The sequence below is a fragment of the Nipponia nippon genome, unplaced genomic scaffold (genome assembly GCF_047370975.1).
Source record: "Nipponia nippon isolate SJK-2023a ecotype South Korea unplaced genomic scaffold, ASM4737097v1 scaffold_3, whole genome shotgun sequence".
Taxonomy (NCBI): Eukaryota; Metazoa; Chordata; class Aves; order Pelecaniformes; family Threskiornithidae; genus Nipponia; species Nipponia nippon.
In genome coordinates, this window is record NW_028262347.1 from 95,033,965 (window position 1) to 95,054,316 (window position 20,352).

General features: G+C 37.6%; 1 protein-coding gene across 5 annotated transcripts in view; it reads right to left on the reverse strand.

The window, feature by feature from the left end:
* GRID1 (glutamate ionotropic receptor delta type subunit 1) overlaps positions 1-20,352 on the reverse strand; it is a 542,571-nt gene that overhangs the window by 22,242 nt on the left and 499,977 nt on the right. For all 5 annotated transcript variants that reach the window (XM_009465956.2, XM_087766071.1, XM_087766069.1 and 2 more), the window contains one exon: positions 6,865-7,060. In XM_009465956.2, coding sequence (XP_009464231.1) covers positions 6,865-7,060 — 196 coding nt within the window. The remainder of the gene's footprint in view (positions 1-6,864; positions 7,061-20,352) is intronic.

Consider the following 20,352-nt stretch of genomic DNA (forward strand, 5'->3'; position numbering starts at 1 on the left):
AAACATCATTAAAATCTAAACTACAGTATGGGCCTTACAGGAGTTATTCAAATAGGAGCCACAAGACTCTACTGTTAAAATCATACATTGATTTAGCTGACACAACTTATTAAACCAGCATGGTCCTAAAAATATCTCTCACTTAAATGTCACTGTATGAAACCAGACCAGAGCAAGACTTCCACATCTGCATTGTAATACTACCCCTGGCTGTCTTCCTAAACTGGAAATGGTGGCGCAAAGGAGGAAAGAACAAACAAATCACTCTTTACTATATGTGACAGCCAGAAAAGGCTTCATAACCTATCAACACAAGGATGCGTTAAAAATTAAGAATGGCAAGGGAGTGATTCCTCAAGGCATCTAGCCTATATTCAGCCAGCAACTTACATTTTTGGAAGCCTCAAACGTGCTTTTCAAAGGTATTTTCTGAATGATCCTGTACCCATAACTAATGGGGTTGTTAGCCATAAATCTCTGCATCTTGCCCTCTGCTCTTCCTGTGATGGGCTTTAATGATTCACATTTTATGCTTTCACATCTGCGATGGTGCTGATAGGCCTCCTGCCTGGTTAGGGACAACAGGCAATGGGCATTAATTCCACTGGTGTTCCTGGCAGGGAACAACCATCAAAAGCCCTGGCTTTGTACATCTCAAGCAGGTTGTGTTCTATGGTAAATAGTACACAGGCTTTTGCTGCGTATGATAGAAAACTATCCAAGTGCGTTAAAAGTATGTACTCATAGGACCAAAGACAACAGCATTTGTTACTGTACACAGAATTTATTCAAAATCTTATGTTATTAGAGAACAAAGTCTTGCCTGATGGATGTACAGAAAGAGGACACTCAGAAAAGATTTGGCCTAAATCACTGTGCTAAAACACATCTTGCATTTTTCTGGTTGGTTTTTTTTATATGTATGTTTGTTTGTTTTAAATAGCTGTATCTTTTAGTTGTTTCAGAATTGCTCTGTAAATCATCTTTTCAAATTTACAATTTACAAAAGAAGAACACTGACAACATGTCATACCTTCCTCATCTTTTTCTTAGTAATACTTGAGGAACACAGTCTTCCTCAAATATTCGATTTCAATTATAAGGTAATGTCTAGAGAAAAATCACATTATTGATTCTACTATTCAAGCCTCAGTTTTCTGTATGTTATTTTATATAGAAGAGCTTTATACACTGACTTTCAATGTTAGACAGCAGATCTTTTGACGTCTGCTTCTCTTGCATTTGCAATGTTGCAGTCCTAAGTTATGTCCTACAACTGTAAGTGGTGTAATAAACAAAGTCTACCAGGTCTCTTCATATCAATTTTATATTTTTATGGCATAAATCATTCTATCCAGTGCCATCACATCTGTAGAGCATTATTTCTCGAAAAGCCTGATCATTTTAGCATAAACAGGAATCTGAGTTTTAAACTCTTAGTTATGCATACTTCTCAACACCCAGAAATACCAAATGTAAGACTGTTTTCCCTCTCTGATTGCCAAAAACAGAATCTCCTAAGATCCCTTTTTCCTAAGGGAAGATTTGTCTCTTCCAAAACTTCTTCCACTTGTGTAATTTTCTTCTCTGAAGAAATGTTCATTGCATGGAAAGCTTCCTTATGACCAAATGTTTAGTTGCGGTCTAAATTCCACATCCTTCACATCCCTGTAATATCTGTTGTGACAGCTAAGCAGTACCATTTGTTCAATTTAAAGAAAAACTGACAAACTTTGAAAAACATATGTACAAGACACACAACCAAGCAGATACATATGTGTGTTTGAGATATGTTTACTTTTTATATACCTTCACTAGGCTAGCAGTAAAAGCCAATAAAATCAAATTGACACTTATTTTCAACCAAAAAATCAAACCAAAACTTTTTAAAAGTAGTGTAAACTTTTCATTTTTGTCACATGAAAGAATGCATGCGTGCACATGTGCATACCCCTTAGCTTCCAGGCCAGAGGGGTACTGGAGGTAGGAAGACTAAGAATTGCAGAAAACACCTGGCGCTGGCCCATAGGATGTATGAGCAGGAAATATATCAAGGCTCCCTAGTTGCCTATGACTCAGATGTACCTACCCATGAAACCGAGCCCTGACCACAGTACAGCAAAGATCCATATCCTCAGGCTTTTGCATTCACAACTCAGCCATCTAAAGCCTGCATTGTATGTTTTTAGGGCCCAAAATAGAATAAAAATGTTCTAGTGATTGGACATATTTGCAAAGATAGCATATATAGAGAGACATGGTAAAAGGGAATATGGCAAATACCAGCTGAGAATAGGTAAGATAGGTTGAATGAAGAAGGACTGAAATGAAACACAGAATAATAAGCTAAAATTTATACTTTAGACTTTTAATTGCCTTTCATATTTTGCTCCTTTGCTATGGCCTTATTGCGACTCTCAGCATGCAGGCATATTGCAGAACAAAACAAAAATAGCTTGGTTAAACTTTCAAAAACCTCTTTAACAGAAATTCAGCCAAAGCAGCGCTCATTTATTCCACCCAGGTGGAACTACTGTGGTGGTTTACACCGAAGACACCAGATTTATCTCTGGTTGAAGAAGTTTAAGAAAACGGATTTAAGAAAAAAAAGAACTCCCCCTAGGCAAAACTTACATTAAAAATATTTCTTCTTCACAATCATAAAAAATTAAAAGGCCAAGGAAAATTGCCTCCTAGATACAAGAAGGACCACAAAGAGAATAGTAATACTTCAGAAAAGCAGTAAGCAACCTCATAATGTCACTCTTCAACATGGAGGGAGATGGAAGAATATTGTTCAAAGGATTCTGTTTTACTGATGGTAAAATGATGTTTTTTTCAAAGAAAGCATGGTAAGAAAGAATAATAACTTGAGAAAAGATGACTATCAGATTAATCACTAATATGTCCATGATTTGTCTGAAACTTAGGAAGAAGGTACCATACGAAAGACAAAAGTGCAAGACTAATGCAACTTTCATCATTAATTTACTGCCAGAACAGAGTGTCACTGTAGCTGATCCCATTATATGGCTGGTACCACAGAAATATCAAGAAGTGACCTTGGCATTAGTGGAATAGTTCAAAAACATGCTTGGATAACATTTATTATCTATAAGAAAGTGCTTTAAGAGAAGCAACAGAGTTCTAATAAAAAGAAAACATGCCATTTAATCCTGTTCAAATTATTTAAAAGTTTATATAATTAAGGAACCACTAAAGGATGTGATACATTCAGGCTTTAAGGAATCATTTGCTTTCACAACCACAATTCACAATATAAAATTCATTGTGGACAATAAATTATTGGAAAAAAATAGTTTTAAAAAATCCTATTCATTGAACTTTTAAATTACTTTTACTCTCAAAATAAAAATGAACAGAGGTGACTGTTCAACAAGAAATGCTCTGATTTAATATTTAGTATTCATTAAGGGAAAGAAACTTTTTGAAGGAAGCAAAAAAGGGAAGGAATAAACTCTTACTTTGCCATTGCCTAAATCAATGATACATTCACATTTTGCACTCTACTTGGTTTTGATCACTTCATCAGAAGTGATCTAGAGGAAGAAAAGAAAGGATTCCAGGTAATTTTGGCACCAAATTGATTGGGCAGGGGAACAAGCAGTCTCCACCAAAGCAAGGCTTTTAAAAAATACAGTAACAGTTTAATTCTCCTGTGTATATATGTAAAAGATACATATATGGGAATACATTGGGATCATATTACTTCATTCATTCAAAGCAAAAATGTCTGCCCACAATGAAAAAAGCCACAGGTTATTACATATGTTGTGGTGACTAATTATTACCCTGAAGAACTGATTACCAACTGGGTATTATACAAACAATTTGCTGAGATTTACAAATGGCTTAGAAATGTGTGCGATTCCAATGCCAATGTCCACCTGGGATAAGACAGCAGGACCTACCCACTGCATGCTTCTTGGGGATCCTGGCTGTAGCTTGACCCAGAAAGAAACTTTCCATTCAACAGCGTTAGTCAATCCTCGTCTGTTATAGTACCAGAAAATTCAAGTGGTGAAATAGCATTTTGTATGGACTGGTGATTTGTCTGGTAACCTCTTCTTATGCTATGTAGAGACATTTATGAATAGGACGTTCTCCATCTGCAATGACCACTTTCAATTGCCTTGGGAGTACAACCAAAGCAACTTGCCCCTCCTGCTCTGAAAAGTCCTTCTGTCACTTACATGACTTTGCAGTGCATTAATGCCCTTTTAGTGGCTCTACCAGTGTTGCAAAAGCTGTGCCTTGACAATGGGAGATGGTCACTGTGGCTACAGGGACTGTGCTGCATCTGAAAAGAGACCTCTGCCATAGCAACCAAATGCCACAAAAGCTTTCAGGACTGTCTTCTGCTATTATCTTTTTGTTTTTAGCCAGTCAAAGGGAGTAGGAAAATCTCTGGGAAATGGAGAGGGGTAAATGGAATGGAGACAAACATCTGAAATACCTGCCTGTACCATAAATAAGCAGCATTATCCTGTTTTGCATTGAAGTGACATTGCCCTGTTTGTAGCTGCAGCTGGACTATGATGCTGTCTGAAGGAAATGGAAAGGGCGAGGAGGGGAGAAAGTGTAGTAGTGATTTTTTTTTTGCATTATGTCAGGCAAGTCCTCATTCAGAAAAATGTGTTAGGGATCTTTTTACACTAGAGAGATTTAGATTTCCAGTTTCCTATAAAATACACTTCTAACGCACATTTACATCTCTTTCATGCAGCAGTACCTGTTTACAGATGGAAAGTCCTATTTCCTTTGCTGACATCAATTCTACTTTAGAAAAACAGAATTTCAAGCCATAATACTTGACATGGAAAACTTGTCTGTTTATTCAAAGAGCTCAGTAAGGTAGGAAGAGCCACATTTAAACTATAAACACAACAGTTTAGTTGACAATGTTATTAAATATTAAGCCCAGTTTATGTAGGTGTCTAATCAAATAGCAGCCTTGGTCAGCTTTGGGGACTAAAGTAAATTTTGTTATTGTTGACATTAATTGAATGAGCTGATTGAGTTATATAAAAATCACCCTACAATATTGAAATCAAACTTAATATGAAAAGTTATTATCACATAGATAAGATGGAACTGCCAGCTCCATACAGACAATGTAATTGGTATTCTAAACAGCCTGCCAATCTGCAGTTACATTTCTGGCTTAGGCAAATCTAGCTATCATAAATGGCACCATGCAGTAGGCTTACAGAATAAGAGTATTTACAATCTCACGGCTAAAGAGCATCCACTGACATAAGAATGGTAAAAAAGAAAAAAAAAGTAAAATACTGTGCATTTTTCTAAGGTAAACTGTTTTGTTATTGGTTTTAATACCACGTTACATAGAAAAGTACTTCCTTAATGTCTCTATTTCTACCTCCTTTAAATGCTAACAAAGTCTCTGAAAATAGAGGCCCCATTTTCCTAAAGTGCTTAGCAGATTAAAAAAAAAAAAATCAACACACTGCAGACTTTGCTATTGCCAGAGCTCTACCTTGTACCAAGGAAGAAAGGCTCCTTGAGCCAAGTGCAGAGGGCTTTGGGAAAGCTCAGCTGGGAGATGGGAGAAAAGGCAGGGTGAACCAAAGGTATTGACTAAACACTCCTGTGCTGGGAAGAGGCAAGACTGTTTGTATAAGGATTTTGCCCAAAAGTCACATAAACAGTTGGGAATTTTGTGGTAAAGGACTTTGATTTGGAAAATGGCATGGCCTGTGTTCAACCCAGTTATGGCACTGTAAGAACCAGTAAATTTTGGATGCTTTCCCTCTGACTACTCAGAAAAGGTTTCAAAGATTCAAAGAACAAAAAAGAAACCCAAGCCCCAACCATTTTATTATTTCCCACTTAAAAAAGCATAAAGAACTAGTAATATATTTATTCAGAATCAGTGTTTCACTGACAGCAGAATAACTTTGATCAAACAATCACTACGTTAATAACAGCTGTTTACTTGTTTTGTGAAAAAAAAAACAATTGACAAATAAAGGGGATACTTTTCACTAAAGGAGCAGCACATTAAACTTTCACCATGTCTGCATCCCTTCTGCCATAACGTACTCCTGGACACATATGGTTTGATGTTATTTACTATCTGTTTTTGCTGAGCTACAAGACGGGAAGCAAAGAAGAAGAGAGGCAGACTAAGAGTGAGAAAGTGTCGACATGTTTATTTGCATGATTTGAACCAGGGCTGTTTATCACAGCACTCGGCACAAGGATGTAGGATCTCAAGCCATTATATATCAGTCCTTGAATCCCACATCAATGCTCAGTTTCACCAAAAAATCATGTAGTCATATCTGAGAGAAATAAAACTTAGGTGAAAGCATGGTGACATGTGAAGAAGCATATACATTTTACTTATGTTTGGAATAACCAAAGAAAATCTTGCATTAAATTTCTGTTCTAAGAGAAATGAGTATACATTCAGTGAATCCCTTGATTCTTACTCATATTTCCAATATGTTCAATCCATCAACTCAGAAAAAAAAACCACTCAAATGAGCAAAGGACAAGAGTCAGTACCTGGATAACATAATGACTTACATTCAAAATGGTATTATCAGAGCTCCTTTAGAAACTTAGAAACCTTATGGCCAGATCCAAAGAAGGACTTATGTACTGAAGACCTAGGCAGAGCTAAGGTACTTAAATTCAAAACCATGACCCCAAAATATAATTCTTATCTGCCATCGAGTTACTAAAAGTAACTTTAGATAGGTTTTTTTTTTTAATGATTATGTAGTTGCTTTCCTGTGACTTAACATTATTAACTCCATGCAAACAACACTGATACAGCAAAAAAATTAAATGAAAACCCCTATGATCCAGTCTTACCTTCCTGATGCCTTCAGAAGGGTTCGATACACAATTATCTGCCCCATTATTCTTACTGATAGTCCTCCACAGTTCAGCAAATGTGTTATCCTGCTCCAAAGGGTTTGTCCCTTTTGCTTTAAAGTATTCATACACTGCTGAATCCCTGACTGTACCGTAAGATATATCCATTTGCTTGGACAGATCCTGAAACGTTCTGAAATTCAAGCAATATTGAGATGTTATTATTATGTAGTACATTACCAAGATTTCATTCATTAAATGGTTTCTTTGTATGTCTGTCATTAATCAGAAAGCACTTACCCTTACCGAGTAACATTTGCATATCTCTCTCCTCATCATAAAAGAAAACCAAGGGGTAATTTAATTGTATTGAGATCATATGAATTTAACTATACCCAAGCTCTTTTTCACCCCAGTAAAGATTTTTTTGGACAAATAACGTTCATGTTAAATATTACAATGTCAAGTTTGCACAAGAATGTAGCACAATAAAGACTTCCTCGAGCACAGGAAAAACTCAGATTATAAATATAAACTTCCAGCCCCATCAGCATAACCAGAAATACCTTGCAGAACTCAGTGGAATTAGTTTGCAGTTACACCAATACTCCATCTGACTCCAAATCAATATGACTGTTTTAAACAAACAAATAAAGGTCTCGCTTGCAATTTCCACTAAGTCTCTCTCTCTCTCTCTCTCTCTCTTTTCACAGCCTCTGGTAAAACCAGCATTTTTCATTCACACACAGGCCTAACTTTCATTTACTGGTCATACCACTCTGGAAGTGTAAATGGGCCTCAAGTTGAGTGGCTGTGAATGCACCATTTATTTTCAAATTGTACAGAATGTAATTCACTCCTGTTTTACAGCCTTTTCTGCAGAGAAAGGTGTAAATCACTGCCTACATCAATGAAACCAGGCCAAGTTTCAAAACATTTAAGGTGGCATCACTGCCATTAGAAGCAGCACCCTAGCTGGTTTCTATCTTCAGACGTTCATTCCCATTACTGTGCCTCCTGTCTTTGTCCTCAGGTGTCACTTTTGTGCAGTGCCACCGTTTTTTTCATCTGAGCATGCACACACACAAACACACATTCAACCATTGACCACCACATGCAGCAGCAGGGACCAAACCATAAATAATGGTTTATTTTATGTTTTATAAATGTATAACTTCACATAATAACAACAACATGCTTCTGGTATGACCAACTGACTAACACTGTTTGAGATCAGTCAAACTAAAGCAACCCTCCCTGCCTCCCCCACCCTATTTCTTTTTCCCAAAAGCAATCTTTCAGAAAAAAAAATCCTCCTCAAAACATCTGAAAGGCCCACTCATGCCACCTCCCACCTGCCTCCAGCTCCTGGAGCCACAAAAGGAAAACATTTTGCCTTGCAGCTCTTGCAGAAGATTTCTTCACAATGCTCCTGAGGAGCCTTCCCTTGGCCCATGAGCTGAAGCTGTTTTCCACAGCTGAAGACTTGTCACAGACAATATTTTTCTGCCACCCTCTTCCCTGTTTCACTGGGGGGATGCCACTGCTTACACCTCACATACCTGGAAGATTCCCTGCCACATTATTTAAAGCAAAGCAATCTGGGCACATACACAACACTACATAAAAATATATAGAAAACTCTTCCATCTTCTCCATCACGTCACCTCCAGGTGTCCCAGGTTTGGCTCCAAAAGGGCCCCTTTGCCTGGACACACCGTGTGGGAGCCTGCCAGCTCTGTCCCCAGAGCTGCAGCTCAGCGGGGATGCCTCTCCCACCCACGCCAAAACTCTTCAAACTCACAAGCTGCTTCAAACAGTTTAAGTGGTTTAAGTTCTTAAATTGTGTTAAGGACTTTTTGCCATTTTAAGCTGTTAAGCAGCTTTAAGTAAGACTGTGTGAACAGTTTTTCTCTATATACATTGCACACTTGTGGATTTGGGCTAACTCTGGGAGTTACATCAAAACCCAAACCTCCTGTTATTTCTCTAGCTCTGTATATGGCACTTGGGTAGAGTACAAAATGAACACCCTGGAGGTTGCTGGAAATTCAAAATTCTAATGAAAAATGACAAAATTACTGTCAGTTTTCTTTCTGTCTTTGTTTAACAATCCTGAAAGTTATATTCTGGTCTCCTAAATGTTTTCTGTACATTTCATTGAACAGGACCATTTTTCCTCCAGTCTTGATCTAAATGATTACATGCTACATTTAGTTCCTTCTTTGTTTTTTAAAATAAGTTTCATCATATCCCATGGAATTGCTTACATCCTGGGGATGGATGATCTGGCTGTTAGAAGGCACATTTCTGTCTATTCTATGTACAAATGACTAAGGAAGGTACTCAATACACACAGGAGGGTTTCTGCGGCAACGTTTTTCACACTAGGTTTGGCATATGGATTCCAGCGTGTGTAGGGGCGCATGTTTGGTAGAAGCACAGTAGCAGAAACATGTTTAGCTAATGTTCTTTCACACAGCGTTCAGCTGATAACAACTTTACAAATGCCTACTGCTCATGCTGCCGTTCTGTTTGAAAGTTTGAACATGAGAGTTTGGATATTAAAAAAAAAATTAAACCTGCGACTTTAATAATGTCAGTATTTTCTGGATCACTTCTACTGCCTCTACTGCTTTGGAAGCTTTTTGTCAGAAATATGCCTTTGGTTTTAGCTAAATTGTACTTTATTGACAATGAGTACTTTTGGTTTAGCTAAATTACATTTTATTGGCAATCAGTGCTGTACAAAAGCACTGTACATCTTGCTTTTTGAGCAGCACAATTTCTTCAATTCTCTAAACATCACAGTGCACAGTGAGCAAATTTGGGGTTTAAGTCAAGTGCTTTCCTGGCCCAGTAAGCAGATAATCAGTACTGGTGGCAGGGAGGGAAGCACAGTCTTTGCCTGGGTGTGGTGAGTAAGGCAACTACTGCCCCTTCAGCTGGCAGAATTTCCTTAGAAGAAATAATATGGAGTATTGCGTGGCGTAAGGATTGCATGTGCCTTTCTTGCAGTGCCCCGTTTGATGTATTATAAGAACAGCCACTGCCACAGGAAATTCTCCATACGGCACTATTGGAAATATCCTGTGAGAGAGACAGATGGTTGCAAAAGGACACAGTGAGGGTCACAGTAGGTAACCAAGCTTGCGAGCGGTTCCTGTAGCATAAATTCAGAAGGATGGTGACTGTTTGAGTGAGAAAATAACCTTATGCCTTTACCAAATGGATCACTTAGCCAAAAACCTCTCTCAGAAATTATCCTGATGGGGAATGGTCTAGACCACAGTTCTTAGTCGGTATAAAAAAATGTCTCTGTACCGTATTTCTGCACTGAAAGTGGATGTGATGCTCAGCATCTCCATGGCCAGAGAGGTGATCAAAAGATCTGGGAATGACAAGTACAGTCACATACATAAAAGGCACTGAATGGAGATTAGTATCTCCTGGCTTTTACAGGATGAATTAAGACAATCACAAGTGCAGGTTTTAACCATTGCTATTTTAACTCCCTCAGATCTGCCATTGCTAGACAAAATCATTCCCTGCCACATTTCAGATACTGTGTGTATCTTACAATTGTGTCATTCTCTAAAGGCAGCTGCTCTTATCATTCTTAGACTTTATTTTTGCAACCAGCCTTTAGCTGGACCCACCTTGTTTAGCCACTCAAATTCTTGGCTCCCTTTCCTATGGCAAAGATTTCATGCATTTAATATATAAAGTTATTTGCAACAAAAATGTGTAGCATAACAAGATGCCCCATTAACCTTACCACCTCAATTATTGGATCTCACAACCCATTAAGGACGCTCTGTAAGTGTGATTAAAGATAAAGGTAGTAAAGCAGAAAAACCCAATGTTCCTCACTTACAGTTATAAGAGCCAAACTTCAGTTTATAGATAAATACATCCACTGTGTGAGTGCTATAACAGGCAAGTACATGTAAACCAATTGATTTAAGTAAATGTATCTGTGGTCAATCTAAACAAAAATGGTGTCTTTTAAAACTGTATTACCAGCTAAAATAGTTAATGCATGTAGTTATGCCTGCTAGATAAATGCAACAATTGATACGTAATTTCCAGTGGAGTTGCAATTACTTCATGCAGAGTCAACTGAAAACTGGACTTTCCGCTTGTTTTATTTTTTAGAAACATATTGACATAAACCATATGCTGCAGAATAAACACTCAGGCAATAGCTGTACTAGCATATATAATTAGACTTCTAGAAATAATTGCCAGAATAACAATACTGGTTAAGTTACACGTTTTGGAGATGTTTTCTTACTCGTAAAGATTTGTGTAGCTGTTAATATCTAGACTAAAAATATGCTGCCAATGTAGGTTTATTTTACTCTGGAACTGCTATAAGCCCAAGACTTTCTGGGTGAATAATACAAAGAAATCTTGTCTAAGTGACAGACTAAACCTGTCACCAGGTGCTTTGAAGTAACTGCTGATCAATTAACTCAACTAGAGTCATCAGGATCATCAGATGTGATCAAAGTATTAAAAAAAACCCAAAACAAACAGGCTTCTGTTATTTCTAAATTATAAAAAAAGGTATTTTCTTCTTTTTGTAGCAACTTTAATTTTTTTTTAATTTAAAGAAGGTCTTTAAACAAAGGAACAAGAAAAGCAAAAAATAATTGCTTATTGAGTTTTTTTTCATCCTTACCATTCATTTTTTTAAAAGTTTGTAGTAAGCTGCACATCTGGACTCCTGTGTGTAAAGTCTATGACTGTAAACAAGCCAATCAGCTGGCACCGCGGTGTCATGCAGTACTGGTCTTTTACATCACAGTGATAACCATAGCATTTTATCTTGACTTCAGGCTTAGAGAAACCATAATGGGAAAATCCTGACAGCTCCTTGATTTAGAGGTAGTTTCTCATTAGCATTCACAACTACCCATGTTCTGACACTGTAAAACTGGGGATTTTTCCAGTCTGATATTACTTATGGGAAAATAATATTTCAGTAGTTTCTGAATCCACAGTATTATTTAAAAATGATGCAAGATTTTTCATGCTTAGTTCCTGTTCATTCGTCTGCACATATAATATTAGGAATAGTGAAGCTTAAGGTTAGACATAGAAGCAGTGATGAGCTCTCTAACCTTGTTCTTCTGCGTTGTGAGTATACTTAAGAGTAACCCCTCCCTTCACAGCACTACGTGTGTTTTGTCAAACAATACAATATAAATAATTCCTCTCAACTAAAATTAATTTTCTTAATTAATGTTAATCCCTAAGTTGTATACAGACAGTAAAATAAATTTACTGCTTTTTCCATATTTGGCAGAGAAAGCTGTGTTCTTCTTTTACCTAAGGAAGCCAGTACCCTCAATGCAGCATAATGTTTTAGGTAATGGCTGCCATCAAGATAAAGCATCACAGAGATGATGAGACTTTTTAAGCTGCTCTACCTAAATGAAGCCTTAGAAATGCATACATAAAATGTATGGCACAAATCCTAAATTTGTATTTTTAAATACCTTGAAGCTACTTTATTTTCTTTTAAAAATTTTTTTCAAAAGCTAGGAATTCTTGACATCTACAGAGTTAAATATAAATGCAGTTCCTAACTATAACTCTTTTCTGAACAGGATATATGGGAGGGAAATACGTGCTTTACGCATTGGGAAAAAAGTAATCCCACTAAACTTCTAAGTAAAAATAAAAGTAGCTGAATTGATTTGACAGCCTTATACCACCAGTATAAGCTGAAGAAATACCTATGAGCTGAAACTAGAATATAAAATCCTATCTGAAAAGAGATTTATCTGATAAAGTTATCACCAGTGGAAAGCAATGTGTTGAAAGAGAATTCTGCCTACTGTGAACTGCAGAAAAGCATTCACATTTTGAGACATAAAATTGCTCACAACTACACCTTCTGTGGATGTATTTGCCAAGCCAATAAGAACAAATGAGAAAATGGTGTTTATTGTTGGTGACCACATCAGTCCACCCACTGAGAGACGGACCTGGAAGCCAGGCAAGCTTTGCAGGATCAGCTTCTCATTTGTACATGTCTCCAGTGAGGGAATAGTCTGCAAAGCTGAATCAAGGTTGTGTGTGGTAGTGCGGTGGTATGGGTAACTTCTACATGAGCAGAAGATCCTTCTGTTCAGAACCTGAGTCCTGACCCGAGTCCTGTGTATTTTTTATAACCATTTGTGAAGCGGCAAGGCAAAGGATTTGAGCCTTAGTCCGTTATTCACAGATGAACAACCTTCAGATCTCCAGTTTTAAGTAAGATTTATGAGTGAGTGTATCATGTCTTAAGACATCTGACAATGACTTCAAGCTTCCACATAAACATATTCTCTAGAGCTAATCTACCCAAGTTGAATAGTTTAAATGGTTGAAGACCAAGAAAAAAAATATAAAAATCATCTGTTATGGATATAAATTGCCACTAGGTGATGATAGTCTCATTGACTCAGAGACTTGCGTGAAAAGTTTCATTGTCTTACTGAATCCAAGTTACAAAAGCACAAGCACACTTAAAAATGGAAGAAAGAATAGCAGTTAGTCTCCCTAAACATTAGTGCAGCCAATACTTAATAAGCCTTCAACTATACTGGAAAGAGTGATATATTAGCTGAATAATGAGATAACATTAGAATTGACCTATCTTTAGCACTTGTGAACCTAAAAAGTAAATACCCATCAAAAAAAAAAAGTATTGTGACATATTTCTATACATTTCCAACATTTGTTCCAGGCCCATGTAGGAATGTTACTAGCATGTGTTAAACTGGATGTAAGATACATAAGAGGTGGGCCACTTTAAAGATTGTTTTTAGTGAGGCCAATAAAATCATTCAAGGTATTGTTAGGATGGCAGTAGCCACAGAAAATATTAAAATGAAAGCAAGTTTATCTCCCCATCTAATAACCTTAGACTTCAGAAGAATTAAGTCCATGATTTTAATTTGTGCAACTCTTTGACTTTCTTTGAAATTATAAATTATCAAACTGAGCTCTTAAATCAATCATTAGGTTGCCATATAGTGACATGATCAAATTCTGCATTGTTCCGTCTCACTGCAAATCAAGTCACTTTAAATGCTCTTCGTTCTGCCTCAGTGCAGTGAGCTGCAGAGCAACAGGTTTCTTCAGCAAATACACTGAGCAAAATCTTCACTTTACCTATAGAGGTAGTCCAGCAGAAATCGGCACCAGTACTTGCATGCTTAGTATACACTTTGTAGGATCAAGTCCTTCACCAGCAAATATATCATTCTATAGTTCATATAAAACTCATTTCATCAGCTGTCCATGAAAAATACCATCCACTTTACTCTAAACAAGAGCCTTAACAGAAAAAGCCTCATGGGAGTTTCTACAAGGGAAGCCATAAGCACTGACAGATTAAACTACACTGAATCAATGGAGTTGCAGCCCTTCACACTAGGACTAAACATTTCCAAATCACGGAAGGCGACAAACAGTGCAGACAGTTACGGCTATGTATGTGCTTGCCATCATCAGTGGAGCAGGAACAGCTGCTACACATGATTTCAAAGAAGCAGGGATTTTCCTCCAGTGGAAAAACCAATCAATTGGCATGTGTCACAGAACACGTTGCCATGTCAGCTACATACTTTTACTATAGTTAAAGCAAACAGTGATTGAACTTCTCAGCAGGTAATGGCACTGCAGCAGCTGCTTATCATAGCGTCTGTTTTCAAGACGATAATGGCCATTGCTGCCAGTGTGGTGGCATTTATGAACCCTTGTCTGGATTGTGACTCACTGCCCTATATTAGGTGCAACCAAAAGCAAAATATAACATTCTGTTATGGATTTACTGGGTGAAGGAAGGTAAAGCCAGCTTTATTTCTGCCACAGAGGGAAGGGGGTTGCTACATGTCCCCTGTGCCACATGTGATGGCAACAGTTCTGTCACCCTTTCAGCATAGTATCAGGACCCTCTGTCTCCTGCTGCCCCAAAGAAATTCCTTTTTTAGGGTACCTAGCACACCTAACAGGTAGGCAGGTACTGCTGAGATCAGTGAAACTATTCATGCACACAAAAGCACATGCTCAAGGGTTTCTAGGATAGGAGACAAAAGTACAAACAGTAAAAAAAAGGCAAAACAAAACAGCCGAATAATACGTACACAAGTACTAGAAGCGCAGAACTTGTACAGCCTCTACAATGATTTTATTTCTTTAAAAGAATTTCCACCAGCCTCACTTCTTACATGCAAAGGGAAAGACAAAACTAAACTCTGTCTTCTAAATTCCCAATACAGCAATGCTTTCACTGCAGATTGAATGTTTTCACTGGGACTCTGTTCCTGCAGAGCTACTGCATGATTAAGTTTTAAAAGAAGGGAACAAATCGTATGTACCCACTGAAATGCAAAGACAGTCAAGCTATTAATAAATGATACACTGTCATGTTTATGATTTTAATAGTAATTAATTACTAGCTACACACATTGTATTGGCAAAACATTTGCAGGCTTTGTGTACTTTTTCTGAGAGTCTGAGATGCAGCAGGAATATGCTCTGTTACCATCACTTGAAATCTCACTTTTGCTTTACTGATCTCAGAAAAATCTGTAGCATTTTTGCTAAAGTCAAAGAAGTGTGGGTAACGTAGGACAAAAGTCCATACAACTAGGCTGTGTCCCATTGCTCACAGAACTTCATCATATCTTCCAATGGTTTATTTAGGAAACATGCCCATTTTCAAAAAAAGACTTAATAGTTTTTCTGGCTGTGAGACTCAACTTTCGATCCAAAAATCAAACTGGATTCTCATCATCATCAGTAAAACAGGTTCTTCTGTAAACAGAATTAGACCTCTGGTTATTCCTATCCATTGCTATTTCTAAATGATGCCCTCGGGACCACCTCGGCAACTCCAGTCATCTGCACAAGTGTGACTTGACTTGTCACTGGATCATTGAAGTTCATTTTGCCTAGAGCTGACACTGGCTCTGCTCCAGCACCGCACAAAAAGAAATCTGTTAAACAGCTAGAAATAAGCTAAACATCTCCTGATTGCCAGTCCAATGTTTCTAACTATACTTCCAACCCTCCTCTTCTCCAAACCTCCTCCAGGCAATAAGAGCAAAAGTCACTTAGATTGCTGATTTTTCCATTAGCTAGGGTTTTTTTTTGTTGCTTATTTGTAATAATCTTTTCTTTCTGGATGTCCTATATTTTCTACATTGTTATCATATGGGAAAGAAACCATGATGGTCCTTACAGTAGAAGTTATAATTACTTTGCTTGAAAATGTTTTTAAAAACAAACAATAGCATAAAAAATAACTCCATTAATAATGGTAGAGATGGAAGCTAGTTTCCAAGTATTTGCGTCTCAAAGCTGGATCCACTGGTGCCCAATAGTTTGTGATCTCTGGATGAAGTTTGTCTCATGGCTGGGCATTTATGATCACATATGAGTTTATCTGATGTCTAATTGAGGGAGGGAACTCAGAAGGCAGCCTTTCCTTTATATTTACAAGGGGCATTTACAGGATCCCTCTTAACCACCCCATTTTTCCATATTTCTAACAAATTAATACCCTTGAGATATTACCCAGTTTGGCCACCATGTTCGCAGTTTAACAAAGGAAAGAAGTAGACTGACAAAGAGACATTCAGAGTAATCACATTACAGTTTTTTTTAAGATGCAGGCCTGGGTTTTCAAAAGCTGGAGCTTTAATTTGTATGCTCAGATCCACATTTAAACTACTACATGACTGAGCAGATTTTCAGAACAGATCAAGGAAAGTTTTGGCACAACAGCACGTCTGTAAGATGTTTGCAGATTCAGTTAAAAGCCTGGAAAGGGATTCAGAGCAGCTATGAGCAGTTGCTGCTCATCCTGCAAATCCAGAATAATCAGTCCTGCTAAAAAATCTGGGTTAGCCTGGGTCCTTTACCCACACTCCATATTCCATTCAACAGTGAGGAGGAAATTAAAATGCAAAGAAGAAAAGGTGAAAACATCTCAAGGGCTTGTAGCATGTTTCGGGGAAAGAAAGACATTGTTTGGACTACCTTGGAATATTTTCTTGCTTTACTTTTAAACCACTTCGCCTTTTTGACCTTTCTCTGGGTACCTTTAAGAGTTAACATGTTAATTAAAGCAAGGTATTCTACTCCTTAAATTATTAATTAAAATAAAAACTGCAGCTGGTGTTTAACAGCAACTCAGTCCCAATGGCAGGTTTTAGTCACTTCATCTAAATCAAACATATCATAAAGTTGGCATGAAAATCATATTGTCTGAATCAAACACATCTGGCGACTGACACATGCTTTTACCTATAATGAAAATAACAAACTACCTCTATTATTTATGCAGATGCACTTTAAATTGTTTGCTACACTGATGTCTTCTACTACTCACATTCGGAAGCTGAAAATCCTAATGAAAATTAATGATTAAGATTGAGAGGGAAGAAGTTGCTTTCTTCGTTCTCAACTGCTATTATAAGTACTCATACCACTGCTGTTCTGTTTTGCACTCAGATGACAGAGAGTAGCTTTTTAATTAAACAGAGAGAGGAATGGATAAGCTTGACATCTTGGTGCTGGCTTATAAAGTCCTTACTTAGGGAGGGTGGTACTTTATACCATGACTGTTAGGATACCATTATACTGTGAGTAGTTCCATTAAAGTCCATGAAATCCCAGTGTGGGATAAGGTCCTACTCAACTCTTTATTAATTTTTGATTTATCAGGAGCTGTCGCACGCTGTGAGAACGAGGATCTCGGTGTGGAAAGCCCTGGGCTGCTGCCTGCACCAGTGTCAGCAGTGTCATAGGGCTGGATGGGGAGGGGCTGGATGAATGCACATGGCTCAGATCTGTCAGAGGTACAAAGTGATGCGAGAAAACAGCTTCACACCCTTCCCTTACCACAGGGAGTAAAGCAGAAGCTATCAATGTTGACAGAAAGAAGAGAAGAAAACAGAAGGGCTCTGAAGAGGCATCTTGATTGCTAGAGCATGTGCTGGGTACTCCTGGGAAATCAAAACACAGGGCTCTTCATTAATACTGAAAGCACATATAGCATTCATCAGTTATTATTGTTGTCTAAAGTGCATGCATTATATATGCATATTTTAAAGTCTGGAGGCCCACTTGCCTGTTTTTCAGAGGACCCAGACTGCAAGCACTTGGTGTATGGTGTACTTCCCACCTCATCCTGACATACAACAACAAGGTAAACAGAAAAAGACCCTTACCCTTTTGCCTCTCTCACCTCACCCTGAACACGAGTCTCGCCTGAATACCAAACACACTAGAAACGATGACAGCACTGAATCAAAACTAACTAGCTGTTCCTTATATTGAGATTAATTAGTTTATTGGGTAGCCTAATTACATACCTTGAAATATGAGCTTGGAAATTGCATCACTGCCATATGAAAGAAACATAGTAGTTAACATCCACCCCATTCTGACTGATGGTTTTCTGTTCTTTTTTAGATAGATATGACTATTCATAAATCAATTAAATTAAATCAGTGGCTTATTCTCCTAGGCTGGTTTTAATGGTTTAGAAGGCAAACAACTTTAGTGCATGTGATTACATTTCTTTTAATGGAACTTTGGCAGCTGTATCAAAATAGCTTTTCTAATGCAACACTATTCTCTCCATCATCTCCAGATGAGTCTGGAAACGCTCCTGTATTATATTATATGGGGGCACGCGTGCAGAAGAAGAGAACATTGCTCAGTAAGGCAGATGAGCCCAGCAAGTGGAAAGAACATATGCAATCCTTCCCTTAGCAACACAGTATTATTTCCAGAAAAGTTTTCTTTTCCCTCTAGAAAAATCTTTTGCAACGCAGGAGCTAAGAACTAATAGGAAAGCACTCATGGTAATAAACAGTAGCATCTTAGTTTCCAGGGAAACTAAGAACCCCCAGCTCCAGTGTGTTTTGCTGTTGTTTTTTTTTTTCTTTTTTTTTACATCATCAGGAATAGTTTCAAAATCTCCTTATAAGGATATTCAATTTTTAAAGCCTTTTCTTTAAATGGCATGTTTAGAGTTTTCCACCTCATTGCGAGAGGGTCTATAAACATTTTAGAATGTATTGGAACAACTTTTATTTCAGAAGACAAAATACCATCCTATACATCATTTAAAGTGTTAAGAATTTAAGGTGTGAGAAAGAATTATCTTCTATCATGGAGGCATTTACAAGGGGAATGGCTATTTTAGATTCGAATGAAAATGTCAAACAGAAAAGTAACCAGATTAAAAGTGTTTGCAAGATGATGAAGCTCACTATCCTGAGGGGGAAAAAAAAAAAAGGCACGAGTAACAGCATAAAAATAATGGATTTCAAAACACCAGACCTCAACAGACTTCAGGAACTGGAGGATAAAGTCTCTTGGGAATTTGATTTAAAGGATAAAGGACTACAGAAGGGCTGGCAATTCCTGAAAGAGACTGTATCAAAGACACAGGTGCAAACTATCTTAATGTGAGGAACTATAAGAAGAAATCATAAGAAGCTGTTATAATGTCAGCAAGAGTTCTTTCAGGACCTCAAAAACCAAAAGCATTTTTTTCTAAGTGATTATAAAAGAGTAGTGCAACCATTTGACTAAATATGCATACATACTACAAATGCATGAGAGAAAAAAAATCAGATAATCAAAAATAAATCCTCCTCACAACACCAATTAATCCAGCTCATATGATTTAAGATGTTACTGCACAAAGCTATTTGCATTATCCCTCAACTGAAGTTTCTGTGTCCACAGCAGAGCTGGTAAAAAGACACCTGCCTGTACCGCAGCTATCCTATACAAAGTATGATTTCTTAATTTATGGCTGATTTCATCAGCACAGCATGAAACAGATGACAGTGCACTGAGCTGACCAAAACTGAAACACTCAACCTACAGTATAGGCATGCTCAATCTTTACTCTCTGAAAGAATGGCTGCTGAACTTTGCTCCAAGAGATCAGCTTTTGAATTGATTGCATGAACTGAACTTCTATAAGCTATAGGAGGTACGATCATTACTTAATTTTTATTGTAGGCTATTAATTCAAACCTTGCAATGTGAAAGACAGATCATCTAAGCAGAGCACAGGATGGACCATAGCATGGTGACACTGGTCAGTGTTAACCAACCAACCACTGCTCTGGGAGGATGGCTGGGCAAGCATTCTTCCTCTGCTCCTGCTGGAAATTTCCCTTCTTTCCCCTCTCCTCCCTCCATCCAAAATAATCTAAAGAAATAAACAATTCAGTGCATGTTCTTTATACTCAGTCATCCTGCTGACATTAAATATATGGCAATGAACAGAAGGTGGGAAAATTACTTTTTCTGCCAGGAGGGTGGGAAATTCTGGTGCTGAACATCCATGGTACAAGAATGACAGAACCACTGCTCACATGGAGATGTTGGTGAGGAACTGTGCAAGATGAGAAGACTTTTTTTTTCTACATGAGCAAATTAAGCGTTTTCCAA